Genomic DNA, 15,429 nt, shown 5'->3' on the forward strand with positions numbered 1-15,429 from the left:
TTTTACTCAACAAATTAATTAAAATTAAAATATTATCTTTATGAAGAGCTTTTTTTTTCAAGTTAATTTGGTGATAATGGATTTTGTCTATCAGCGTAAATAGCTTTGAATCAATTATTCTAGTTACGTTAAATGGAAAAATAAATAATTAAAACAATATGATTTGCTACCTATTTCATCAGTTTAAAAATATTATAAAGTATAATTTTAAAATTGTTCGTAAATAATAACGTCGTTTTTTGTATTAATATGTTTGTACATAATATAATATATATATATATTTTTTTTTTAGGTCAAATTATATGATTAAATATCTATTTGTGTTTAAAAGTTTAGAAATCTATAATTGATCAATGTATAGACTATAGAGAACATCGAACTGTTTTTATGTTTAACTTTAATGTAGGCGAAGCGTTATAATGTTGCATCGTTACTCTAGTAAATACATTTTTTTAATATAATTTTCATTGAAATACATTTCAAAATAGTACAGATCAGTGTTTCACAATTTGTGGTAAGCGACCTCCCTGGTTCAATTTATTAGTTTTTTATGAACAACATGCTCGTATTGTATATAACATGGTTCAGTACATTGCGATATCTAAAACCAACCCACAGCTATAATTTACAAATTATAATATAATTTTTTTTGTTACAAAAAACTGCTTTAGATATTCATTTGATTTTTAGATATTTGTGTGTAAAATATTTTTTATTATTTAACTAGTTGTATAACACCTGAAGATGAAAAAAATAGCCACTTAAAATCATAAGCTTAATATCGATTCAAACATGTTTACGATTTTCACTAATGAGTAGGGCTAGGATAGTATAAGATTTTGCATTTTTTTTTAGGATTTACAGGACATAGCTTTTCAAGCACAAAATGTGATTTGGTCATATACGAGTCCAAATTTATAGTTTTTATTTTGCTTTTTTTTGCATTTTTTGTACTTTTAAGGATTTAGGGTCATTTTTAGGTCATTTTTTCAATTTTACGGGCATTTTTTATACTTTTTTGAAATCTAGGTAATATTTTTATACATTTTCATTTACACTAGATGTTCTCGATAAAAGTTTTGAATTTATAACAGAAATAATATCATATTCAATATTTCAATTATAGAGATAGTATAGAGAATAATCTTCGATACCTCGAGTTATCTTAATCGTTAAATTAAATGACAGTGATGTGGAGAGTACAGTGTGTAGTAGTGTGTTAATACTCGTTATCGATAATAAAACCACTTATATATTACAACAATTAACTTCGATACTATAAAAGTTTTTCATGCTACAAAACATTGCTAGCAGATAATCGGCAGGCATTTGTATTTGAAAATTTGAAGGAGCTACCGATTGTCCAATGCAACAATACAATTTAAACGTAATTTTCAGAATAAAAAAAATATACGTATATATTTTTTATTTTATAGTATTTTTGTTGTTTTTTTCAGAAAATTTTAAGCTGGCAGTTGCATGATAAGTCCAAACTTCAAACTCAATTATTCATATCAAGAAAATCCTAAATTAACATTTTTTTTGCTATTTTTTTATAATATTATAATTTAAATAATTTTTTACCGAAATATTAATTAATAATTATAATGCATTTTTATAACATTTTAAAATCATTTTTTATCTTTTGGGCAATTTTTAAGTTCATTTTTAGGTTATTTTAAGGTCATTTTTTTAGGTTTTTTGGGTCATTAAAATCCTAGCCCTACTAATGAGTTATGAGAGAATCTTAAATAAATATATATTTTGTATAATGTCTATAGACATATGACCGATGAAAGTTTGTATTTCATCACTTATAGAGAGTTAAATATAATACTACATAACCAAATTATATAATAGTATATTTTTTTTTATTATTAGTGAGGGATCCCGTGGCAACATAGGGCATTAGGTGTGCGGTGGTACGGTTGTGTTTTTTAAAAAAATATTTGGATATTTTGAGTACGTTTTTGTGTTGCTAGGGTTGTAACACGTGTTTGTGTATGTGGTACAAGGATATGTTGCTAAAAATCTCGAGTGGTCACCCATCCGGGAGCTAGCAACACCGGCCGGTGGGTACAGTGTACATCCAGAGCGCATACACAACTGAGTGTAGACACCACGCCACACCAAGCCACATAATGATATTAAATAGACAAAATTACAATGATTAACGCACAACGTTTCTATACTGACTATATACATGTGTATTCACATAGCAGGTAGTGTATAAAAAGTAATAACAGTTACGGTATTGTACAACAATTTGGCGAAAATAGAAGGTTGGAAACTTTCATGTCTGGCATCATATAACGCGTCATCTATTTTAACATGAGCTTTGTGACGAAGTGACCCTACTCCAAAAATATATATACCTATGCTTAATAAAGTTGACACTAACCTTTCTCCACTACACGTACCGTGCCTCTTTTCATATCATCAACTATATTACAATAATATTTTATGCATGTTATATTATTATATTATAATCCAGCCAGCGATTCTCCATTAGTGCACCACTATAACAGTAATTTATCTAGGTTTATGTATAATAGTCCTTTGTAATCGGCCGTATCACATGTACTTTAATTTCCCGTCATTTCAGGACCGGAACATTTCACCCATTTAGTGTTAAAACACTGTGAATTTTATACTCGCACCTTACCTCATCTCCGCACCCTATTACAATTTGACTACTATGTCACATCTATTGAAGTAGGTTCCTACTCACTCGAATTGCCAGTAGATTAAGTTATTTCTCGAATATTATTATACATTTTTAGGCCAACCCCGCATGGTAATTAATAATATATTATTTTATTTTGTATACGTATCAATACTTTATTGTCACTCTTGTGATTATACGAGTACAATGCTAATAAATACTTCACAGTGTACTTATACGTTTTTTGTTTGATATTTTTTTAATAGGCTTTCGGCCAAAGTCCGCAAAACTCGGTAGACGTGCGACCGATAGTCGTGATGCCCACGGCGCCAGTGTCTGACGACCGGAAAAAGCAAATCGACAGTAATTCGCCTCTGTCAAACGAAGTAGATTCGGCGTCGATGATGTCGCTGTTCAATGTGGCCGCCGCCAACAACGTGAGTGTTGAACAGCTGGCCATGGCTCTCCGACAACGGCAGCAGCAACAGCCGTTTTACCAGAAACCCGCCGACGATGTAACCACACCTACACCGACCACGACTATTACCGCGTTACCTACCACCACTACCACGCCACAACCGCCTCCGGCACTTACCTCAGCATACTTTTCGGACGAGCAACAGACGGTCGCTAAGAAAATACCTATCAAACCGTATAAGTCGAAATACGTGGGCAGTCAGGTGGGCAAGGTGATGAACGCCCCCAAGGAATATTATCCCGTTGGATACGACAAGAACTTCGATGACAACTTTGTGTCTAAAGTGGACCTGCCCGACACAACATTCAGTTGCGGTGACCAGAAACATTTCCCCGGATTGTATGGTGACGAGGATTTGGGTTGCATGGTAAGTGTCAGATTATTATTAATATAGGTTTACTATAGGACATAGGTGAACTATTTTATACTAGGTTTATTGAGGATTTTATTCACAATAATCAATTCGTATCATTAATAAATTGTGGGTGTACATAATCACTTTTTAGAAAATTAACGTCAAAACATTATAATGAAGACAATTGTAAGATTTCCTAATTTTACTTTCTTGATCTTTAATCAAGTAAGTATGGTCATAGAAATAAAAAAAGTCTGTATTTTTAAAACTTCAAGAATTTTTGTTGAATAGGAAAATAATAAAAATACAACTCAATAATAATGAGTAGTTGGGTAATTAAGCTAGTATAAATTATAATTTAGATAGCTAATATAAAATATTAATTAGAGAGAGATAATATAGAGAATTACACATTTAAACATAAGTTTAAAAATCTTTAAAAACTAATATACAAGGGCCATATAATATTATCTTTAGTCATTACTCCTCGTTTGACGGTTAATCTGTTAAAGAGCTCTTACATGACGATTTATTAATAGTGCATGTATGGACATATATTTGTCACTACCTACCGACTACGTATTGTTGTCTGCATATAATAAAATAATAAATGGATACGTATACGAGTGTATTCTGTTCTTAAAGATAGGGAACCTATTCAATATTATTCAATAGTATATAATGAAAATGGATGACAGGATATAACTGGGTTGAACATTCCTAAAAGTAATCATGTTTTGTGCTCATTCACTAACAAATTGATTGATTCGATTTTATTTTATTTTATAAAAATAGATTTACATTTCCAAAGAAATTTTTACCAATGTATCTATGTAAAAAAACCCCATATTTGATTTACATCGATTAGAATAATATTGCACATTTTAAACTTAGAAAATTATATAGATACCTATTAAATAAAATATTGATTGAACAATTAAAAATGTGTTTAAGTAATGAGATGACTGTTGATGGAGGTAAATAGGTTGTAAAATAATATGTATTGTAAAATTTACCTCTTGGCATATTACAAATTATGCGAGTGCACATAAAAAAATTTGAAAAATGATCATCATTTTATCATGGATCGACGTCGATGGACTGCAATTTCTATAGGTATATATCATTATTTATTACATTAATATTTAATATTTCTTCAATATATATGTAACAAGCGTATAGTATATTGATTATATGCTAAATAAAATAAAAAAAATTGAATGTTAGATCACCTAAACTATGTCAAAAAGTCATAACGTATTAACTGTACATATATAATATATTATGCTTTCCGTATAACGTCATACGTTATGGAGATATATATCAGGTATTTAAAATATATGATTTGTTTAAATACAGATAAAATTGAATAAATTAATTGAAAAACTTAAATATTTGAATTTCTATTGGTATACTACTAAAATATAGAACCAAAACTAACCAAATTAATATTTAAATACTCAACTACTCAATAGCTTTGAAGATTTAGTACAATACATTATTAAACCTTGCCGTTTTTTTAAATGTAACATGAAACGTACTCAGTGTTCATAAAATGTAATATAGGTAATATAATCAAATGTTAACATTTCTGACACAGTAAAAACCTTTATTGAAATAAAACTATAATTATTCAAAATAAGAAAGGAAATATGTAAATCTGTTTGTACTTAAGCATATAAATTAATGTTTGTTTGTATGGGGCTTATGGACTTCGAAAAAACTGAACCGATTGGCACCAAATTGTGCACCCATATTTCTTGAGACACAAGAGTGTTCATAGTTTCGTTTGTCAATCCCTATTAGTTGGAATAAAATGGCTCACGAAAGTCGAATATTTTTTTTTATTTACATGTAGTTTAGATTAGATTAAATAGACTTTTATACAATCCTAAATATATAAAAATGAATGTATGCTTATAGCTTTCATACACATTGAAAAACTATTTGACTGATTTTGGAAAAAAAATATTAAATTGTTCTTAGAGATATCAGGAAAATGTAGAGAGTAGTTTGAACCACGTTCGAAATTATACCAAGAGCCAAATCCAATCCACCACAGGTGGATTTTCCGTCTCTGTCCAATAAATTCTCAAAGGGAGCTTCGAGGTACACTAACACCAATTTTCCAGTGAAATGAGTTAAACTAAAGAGTAGAAGAACGTGTTTGACAGTTAGAATTTCTCCTCGGGTAATACATTTGATGGGTTCTTCGGATTTTATGAGGAATAAGCATTGTATAAGCCATGTATGCACAATTCTCAGTCTGTTTATTATGACTTCATGTCGTATTTTGGTAAGGAGTGGAGACCAGGGGTTAATAAAGAGTTTGATCTTAATAATTTTTTTTGTGACGAATCTCAATAATGTTGCCACTGTTGCAGTATCAGGGACTGTAAAACTCCTTTGATGTCACTCAGAGAACACATTTGGACTGAGGAGACTTCAATGGAGTTTATTCCTCTTTTGGCATAGATGTCAAGTGTCTCATTGTCAGAGATTCTTATGGCTGGGAATCTATAACAGTGGAACTTTTTGGTTGTTATGTTTAATTAGAGAAATCTGATTTTGAATTATTCTGGATATGTCGTTGGGTTGGTTTATGTTGCAGATGCTGTTTAGATATTTGCTTAGTAGAGTGCTTTATCTATCTTGTGTTGTTTAATTATTTCTAATGGATGGGAAATCGAGTAGACTTCTGCTGTGTTCGTGGAGCAGAAATCGGGAAGTTTGATCAATTTTATTGTGTTATTGGAGTATACCAATACCCAAACACCCACTTCAGTTTACATAATATACGTAGTATTATATGAGCAAATAATAACAATATAACATGCAAATAACTATCATGATATTGTTGATGAGGGTAGGGTGGAACTACGCTAAATAAATTCATTAGCATAAAGATTGTGATATCGTGGTTGGAGGTTGAAATCTTATATGTACCTACCTTCGCTGGACAAATGGATATGTAACTGTAGGAATCTACCCAAACGTTAACTTTTAGACTCTACTACTTTAAAATTAGACAAGGGTCGGTGCCGCAGCGAAATAGTCACGCCGAACACTCAGCCGTGGCGTGCTTAGCAAAGATAACAAAAATCCGCACATTCATGACTCGTGGGTGGGTATTCTTGTACAAACCATCGTGTCGCGTTATATAATAATATTTAATAATAACAGCAGCACACAACGGTTACAATCGTACCGTTTCAAATCATACAGCGAGATTATATTATTTTGTTACGAGCTAAATTAGGTTTTTTTTTAATTTCACCATCTGACATTGATAGCTAATGGCTAACACAAATAATATAATGTAAATATTAAATAGAATCTGCTTATCGAAAATGTGTAATCCAAATTACATAATGTAGAAAATAATTTGTTGTTATTTTTAAATGTGTTAATTTGTATTCACGTTAAGTCTCATAACTTAACTTAACTAATTCCTAATAATAATATTCTATTATGCGAATATCAGACATTGGAGGTACGCTTATTATACCTATATATTTTTTCACAATCATAAATAAATATAAATCGTAAGTAAAATAAAAAAGTACCCAAAAATTTAATGACATAGAAGTCACGTTTGGTAAGTATATAAATACACGACAGCGTTTAGACTTTATATTAGGTACCTATTATTGGAGTGATCATTATTAAATCGTAATAATATTATACTATATTGTTAAAGTTTTTAATCAAATTCGATGACGTAAAATTGTATAATCATCACACCGTATTTCTAAAAACGTGTATATTCATTTTTATTATATTCTTACAGCATCATGTCATCTTATAGAGCTTATGTTAATTCATTTAAGTGTTTGAATACATTATGTAAAAATACGTCTTCATACCAATTCAAAGTAATATTTTAATTTAATTAACCCATTTTAATTTTATAATGATTGGTTGTTTTTATGACTGGACACATAGGTATTAATGTATTATTGTTAATATGACGTCCTTATATAAGTTGTCTTCACCTCACGCAAAACAAATTAATTATCCTTCAGAAGAAATAAGTGGAATATTATGTGAAATAATAATTTTACCTATACATTTGATGATAGGTAAATCCTCTATACATAAAAATAAAAATATTAAATTTTGATGGATTCTAAACGTAGAATTTTTATTTTTAAGCACTAGTAAGACGGATTCGACATAATATGTGTGCACGACGCGCGACGTCTTTTTGATAGAATATTGTATTGTAACAGTTTAAACTTAAAAACTGAAGACTTATCCAGATGTCATGATTCGTGAATGTATAAGTATCAAAATTGCCTATTCATAACGCCGTGTTTATTACAGACTATATATTTATTTTTAAATATTCCTACTTTCTTTTTGTTTATTATTCATCCATCGCAATAACGGTTTGAGATTCTAATTAATTAATTTAGCTGCAAGTTTAATCATAGGGGTGAGGTGTAAATATTCACTATTCATTAATTTTATCTAACCTTCATAGATACGATTGTATTTAACAAAATATTTGCTTCTTCGAAGCTCACATCAACGTATCATGTATTATACACATATTATTCTAAGTATAAAATAGTTCAAACGAAAATCTAAAGGGAATTCTGAAAGGTTAAACAAATAAAACAAATATATGAAAATCATAACACGGATTTGTTTTGCATTATTTTTTTGACAACAAAATATAGCAGGAGATAAAGGTCTGTGAAGTAACTATACGAATGTATAGTTTTTCACAAGGTCGTAAATAAACTTTTCTTTATAGCACAGACAGTTGAATGTCATGGGAAAATGGGTAGAAATATTCCAATTATTGTGACCGACAAAAATGAAAAAGAAATAATTGAACTTATTTTTATCTCAAATCACAAAATTTTTTTTTTAAGTACTTAATATTATATTACAATATAAAAAACATTATCGTATTTAAATGTATAAATTGAAAAATGATTGTTCGCCAATCGGCAATCACTAAATATATCCTTTTAATTTGTCTTAATATTTCAAAATATTTATTACAAATCACAACGATAATATACAATATTAACTTTTACTGGTAAATTGCTTATAAAAAATATGTTGAGTAAAATAAATTTTAAATAATTTTTAGTTGGACATTAGAAAAAATATTTAGTCGATCATAACAATGATAATTTTATAATATTATTTGTTCGTACGTTTTATAATATCTCTTTTGAGGTGGCTTAATCATGTATAACTAATCACATCCAAAAGAACCACGTAGAAAAAGCTGTGGGACTTAAATTTGAAAGATTTTAATTTTGAAAACTAATTTAAAATCTTCAACAAATCTACAAAAGCATGGCAGTGGAAATTTATCATTATTACACAAATGAATGGGATACTTATATATATATAATATCAAAATTCTTATTTTTTAAATCGTCAATATTTTATCGAATGATTTGAATAAATAAAATCCACTTGGTCATTCCAGCTAACACAATGACTAATTAATAACGATTTTTAAAATTAAAATCCGTCAAACTAAGTCCTTCAATTTTGTCTAAGTGTTTGACTTTTGTCATTTAAATATCATAGCGTATACTTGATAAGATCTGTATCATTGACATGTGCCTATCCGTGCGGAATGTATAATATGCGGGTGGTGAGCAGTTGGTGTCTGGTTCTCAATAACGAATCTTAAGAATTACACACACTCACATTAATTTACTTCTCACACAGTAATACAGCTCAAATAAATTGCTATATGAAATGCCTAAATATTACTCCTTAAAACACGTCACTCTCAGCCCTCTTAATTTCTTCTACTTAGTTCATAATGGTCTTGACATGTCAGGTGTTGTTGTTTGTTACTACTTGTTAGTCATATACTTTTTTTTATATAGATATAATAATAGATAAATGATAATATTTAATTTATATGATCTATTCAGTTTAAGAACCATACTGGGTAGTATAAAATACTTCTATAACTGAATAGTTATGATGATTTAAACATTACTATGTGTATTTTACTTTTGTAATAATAATTTAATTTTAATTGTTAAGTAAATAAATTTCAATTGGCGCTCATTAGTTGAGTGATTATGTATAAACCATAGAAATTATTAAATGTATTAGTATATCACTGTGATTGTGACCGGTTATGTGATTAGGGAACTGTTCTCTTTAGCCTAGATGCTGATTACGGCAAGAGTACAAACGAGTGTTACACCTGATTGTTACGATTTAGCCAATATATTATTATAATGTACCTACTACATTTATATACATACATGTACCAACTTGCATAATATTTATTATTTACTATTATTTTATTTAATTTAAATAACTATTACATGCACATATAATCGAAGTATGTCTCACCATGTTTGTCCATGTAAATAAAATTGTACCCAACTAATATTATATTAGTATTATTTCATACAATTATTGTTAAAGTTTACAATATTTTTTGATAAGTAAATCAAAAATAAAATTGCTAAATTTCTCAAAAATCATATTCATAAATGTTTTCAATTCAAAGTAGGTATTCATTGTAACTAAAAAATACGCAAGTATTCAAATCGATACTCATATAGATGCAACTAAGCCATGTTGTGGCTAGACATACTGTATACTATAATATAAAATGAACGTATTATTATTTATCATCTCTCTTAATAGTGTCTTCATAGGTTTGGTCTATAATTTAATAGTATTACTAAACGTGAATGATGTAAACGAGACAATGTCATAATTATTATGTTTACGTTACAGGTGTTCCACGTATGCGCGTTCACCGATGACGGTCTGACGCAAAAGAGCTTCTTGTGCCCCGAATCGACGCTGTTCGACCAGACCATACTCAAGTGCAACTGGTGGTTCTACGTTGACTGCAAGTCGTCTAAGAAATTATATGACAGTAACATTCCCATATCGAAGAGCTATCAGCTGATGAAAGCTCTGACGTTCTTCTCATCGTACTCGGCGGGACCATCCATGGACGCTTCTGTGGCCGCGGCCACAGCCGCCGTGTCACGACATTCGTCAGACGAGCCGAACAAGTCCGATCTCGCTACCATTTCGTCGCAATTCGATGGTGTCGCGAGTTCGTCAGTTTCAAACACCACCACATCTACCGAAGTCCTCGACAACGTGTCATTCCGAAGGTGAATGGGTACTTTATACCATTTTCTTCCTCACTCCCACAAACATAAACAGAAGGCCAGATTTTTTTTTCGAGCGCACGCGTTTATGTACACGACGTCTCACAAATATTTAATTACTTTTTTGTTTTATTTATTATTTAATTTATGTATAACGCGTTTATACCGTTGTAACGAATAGGTTTTAGTGATTTTAGATTTTTACTATTTTTGTGATATAATAATATTTTTCAAAATGAACGTTGTATATTATAGCCTATAAGCAATACATGGTAATATTATCTAATACGCATAATATTTTCTTAGACGCTTTAAATAGTTTTCAATTTGCTCATTTAAAATTTAAATAATTATTATACTCTGATAATTGTAATAATATTATTTTGTATTGTTTTAATTTAAAATTTGTATATTCTTTTGTAGTAACAAAACTTTTATACATTCATATATGTATATATAATATATACATTTTTTTGTACTAAACAACATTAAATTATTTTGCTGTATAGTATAAACGTTATCATAATTTAGAGCTAATAGCTAGCTAAATTTATTTATACCCATATTCATTACACTTAGTCAAATAATTTGATGTTGAAAATAATATTGTAATAATGTGCAGCAGTGGGCTGACCATTGACCACATTATATGCATTATGAAACAATTAATATGGTTTACTATATTATATTCGTACTTAATTCACAAAATATTACCCTATGATATTCTTAATATCTCTCTGTAAATAAATTCATAAAACATACATTAAACGAAATGTATACATATTTTTTATATTTATATACTCAGTTAAAAATGTTAAGCCTATGTTTTTCGGGTTTCCCTATAATTATTTAAACCATTTATTCGAATATTGTTATGGTCTAGTAATCCATTAAAAATATGGTTAATCATTTTTAATTACCTATATATTATTTCAGCATTAGTAATCACCACATCCAATTTTATTATTCATGATTAAATTGTGTACAAGCTTTCATATCATATTATTAATTCAATCCTTGTACATATATTTTGTTGGAATTGATATAGTGTTAACTAAAATTCATAATATTAATGCAGTTTGACCTAGATTAGTTCTGAAAACAATATTTTTACGTAAGATTATAAAATACAAATTCATTTAAAGTTTGCATACACATTTTTCTGAGAAATTGTTAAACATTTATTTATTTATATTTAGGTTTCTCTCAATAATTGTATACTAGTTCACGTCAAATACAACTTTATTTAATCTCATAGCATTAAATAAATGCAATTTCCCTCAGTTATTACCACAAAATGTCTGCAAACTTTCTTCGGAAAAATAATATACTTTTGATAAATTGCATTCATCAGACAATTTGTATTTAATTTATTTATCTACATCTCAACATATTATAGTATTAACTATTAACTATTCTATATTTTTGCAGACATTATTAAATTATTTATAAACATCATAATCATGTAGTGTACCAATAAAACAAGTCATACGAGTCATAAGCAAATTTATGATAAGTTTTTACGACATTCGAGCTACCCTTTGTATTATTCTGTTCCACCCTAGTTGTGTATATTATATTGCATTAAAATAAATTCTTATATTGTAACATTTTTTGTATTTTGCTTATCGTATTTGATACTATAAGCAAAATTGTCAAATTGTGTTGTATTAGAGTCAAGTTTTTACCAATTTAGGCACCATAGATAATCTGAATATAATAACCTTATTAGTTATTGTGTATTAATAAACAATAACTGTTTGTTAAATCTTTCTATATAAAGATGAATGTTTCTTTGTTTGTTTGTTCTCTATAAACTCAACAACTACTAGACCGTATTCAATTATAGTTATATTAATTGATTCCTCGAAACTCGATTCATAGCTTTTTTGTTCAACCTCTATAAGGATGTTATAGTTAGAATAGCTTACTCATGAATTTAGTTTTTGCTCACGAAAATCAAATATTTTTTTTTTCATTTAAATAGTTGCCATTGGTTACAAATTATATTACCATTATAATAATTAGTAGAAATATGATAAAACATTTTTGTTTTAACATTTTTTATAATTTGCTTTTTTAATTCTGGACATATTTTTTTATAAACACTCATAATAAAGACGATACAGACGAATACTAATATCAATGATATTGGATTTTCGCAATATTTTGAGCACTCGTTAAATCTATATCCAGAATTGTGTATTAACATAAATAAATATGTCCAGAGTTAAAAAGTGGAAAATCATCAAATTAACAATTATTATTGCACTAATTGTGTTTGTAAGTATTATATCTTTCGACTGAATTAGAACGATAAACGATGGATAAACTAGATTAATTTTAACCCGGATGAAGGTGGTAATAGGTACAGGTAGTATTATGTATAAGCATTGTCAGTTTCACGTTGTTTTTAAAAGTTATAAGAATAAAACATTAACTAAATTATATATTTATATCCATTATAATTTTTCACAGTAATGATAGGTACTAAAAATCTATAAATTGTGATATGCAATACATTTTATACATTGAATTAATTGTAGAAAATATTGTACTAATAATCAATATCAAGATATTGTAATATTAACAATATGTTCAATAATTCTATTACTGTATTACTGACATTAAATTGCATTTTAAATATTATACGTCATCGTGACTATAATAATTGAATTGCTTATAGCAACAATAATTTGAATATTATCTAAGAAATAAAATAAAACTAAGTCAATTAATAATAAGATATTAAGATGAATTAAAAATAAATCTTTTTATAAATATATATGTATCTATAATACCTCCGTCCTACAATCATAAATATGAATAATAGTATGTTTATAAAGTTTAATAATACTGCAATTGTATTGTTCATAGCAAATTGTTAACTTAATTTGCAGAACAAAATATTATTGAAAATTACAAAATCTCCTAGTACTTTTGTATAATGTAGGTATGTATACACATAAAAAGTTATCTGTGCGAGAGATAAACTTTGAAACCGCCATTAAAACTTGAACTTCTTTTTCCATTAGAATAATTAAACCAGAATAATAATAATTATACCTAGTTACAGTTGGACGTTGGTAGTATAATTCATAGTACCTACACATAACGGTATTTTAGGATATTATCTAGAATTCTAAATATAATATTCACCCACAAATTATCAAGAGGCAAATCTGCTTAACATGAAGTTTTATGGAAGTCCCAAACCTATAGCATTGTAATATTACAATTTATAGTAATATATATATATATATTTTGACGACACAATCTCATTTTACTTATTAATTAACTAAATAGAATATCACCTGTTAAATAGTGTCACACACAATATAATATTGCTGCAGTACGCAGGATGAATAATATAGTTGATATTATATTAAGACGAGAAAAGTCATATTAATTATATATTATGACTACTATAACCCGAATGAAAAGTTTATCACATCCAAATATTATGTGAGGAAGTCACATATGACCATATTTTATAATATTTTTATTTATTACTCGGTGAATCGGATGACTGAAACAAACCGACCTATTAGCTCTATTGCGGTAACTCCGGCTCTCCTATTCGGACCGCGACCCCTCCAGGTTAGTGGTAATGAAGTGGTTTACCAATGCGGTATCCATTACCGTGGACTGAACTCTGATGAGGGAAAAAATTTAGGTATCCATAAAGAACAATATAGGCGCGACACCCAATCAGCTGATCGTGCTCTTGTTTACCTGTAATCTGTTCAGAACCCTGAAGTACGAATAATAAAGTTAAAAAACATGGAAACAAGCCCGCACGCCAATCTGAGTTTATACGTTTGTACACCAGAGTTACCGAAACGTTTACTGGCACCATTTTCAAGGCCATACAGGCCCAATTCGGCTAATTCACTCAGTACCATACCCCTGGTATAAACGCTAGTCGGTGGAAGACATCTGATAAGAAACAACAACGAACTGTCATTTATCGACCACGTTTGTTGTAGTACCACGTGTATGCATTGTAGTATGATGTTAGACAGTGAGCTGCAGGTTTATTACATTTGACATGATATTATTGATAGTTGTACATTCTATTAAACAAAATGCAAGTATCTTGTAGAGATTTTTTAGAACAAATTTTATAAATGAACATTTCACAAAACATTTATCATCAAATAAAATAATTTTCGAAATAAAATCATCCAAATAAAACCAATAAGTTTTAGCATAGTTTTATGGCAAATATAATTGATGAAAATATAGGTAAGTTCTCACCTGTCAAACATTACTAAAAATAAGTGTTACCACTACTGTTTAGTGATAATGATACACATTATAAATGATCATGATGACAATTTAACTTCTAGAGTTCATGATTATTTTATTGACTATCGATCAATATTATTATAATATGGTAATTGAACCAATTAGATAAGTAATTGGCTTGTGTTGTATAATTCATTTTATCGGAACCAACTAGATCACAATCTTGTATAATTTATTCTACCGAACACCGATGTACAATAATTATAAAATACCTAGGTACTATTTATATAAAATTTAATATAACCCAACCATGATACTGATATTAGTGCAAATCTTGAAATGTTGAATTTATGACACATAGTAATACCTTTATTGTACATATAGGAAAATAGGCCTTATAGCTAAAATAGATGTAACGTATTGTCCTAATCTGTACTCAAACGAAACGGTTACCTACTCCTATACTTACATTTAACAGACTACATACATACGTATCAGCTAGTCAGTCGGTATGCCACTCTATCACACGGCGCTATGCGATTACCGAATG

The 15,429-nt window shown here is 28.7% G+C and overlaps 1 protein-coding gene across 2 annotated transcripts in view; it reads left to right on the plus strand.

Moving 5' to 3' along the window:
* The window catches only part of LOC111026612 (myb-like protein Q), a 52,687-nt gene extending 41,777 nt beyond the window's left edge, over window positions 1–10,910 (plus strand). For both annotated transcript variants that reach the window (XM_022304722.1, XM_022304721.1), the window contains 2 exons: window positions 2,932–3,510; window positions 10,240–10,910. In XM_022304722.1, coding sequence (XP_022160414.1) covers window positions 2,932–3,510; window positions 10,240–10,635 — 975 coding nt within the window. In that variant the 3' untranslated portion in view covers window positions 10,636–10,910. The remainder of the gene's footprint in view (window positions 1–2,931; window positions 3,511–10,239) is intronic.
* Window positions 10,911–15,429: the final 4,519 nt, after the last annotated feature.

This window comes from Myzus persicae, unplaced genomic scaffold (genome assembly GCF_001856785.1).
Source record: "Myzus persicae strain clone G006 unplaced genomic scaffold, MPER_G0061.0, whole genome shotgun sequence".
NCBI classification, from domain to species: Eukaryota; Metazoa; Arthropoda; class Insecta; order Hemiptera; family Aphididae; genus Myzus; species Myzus persicae.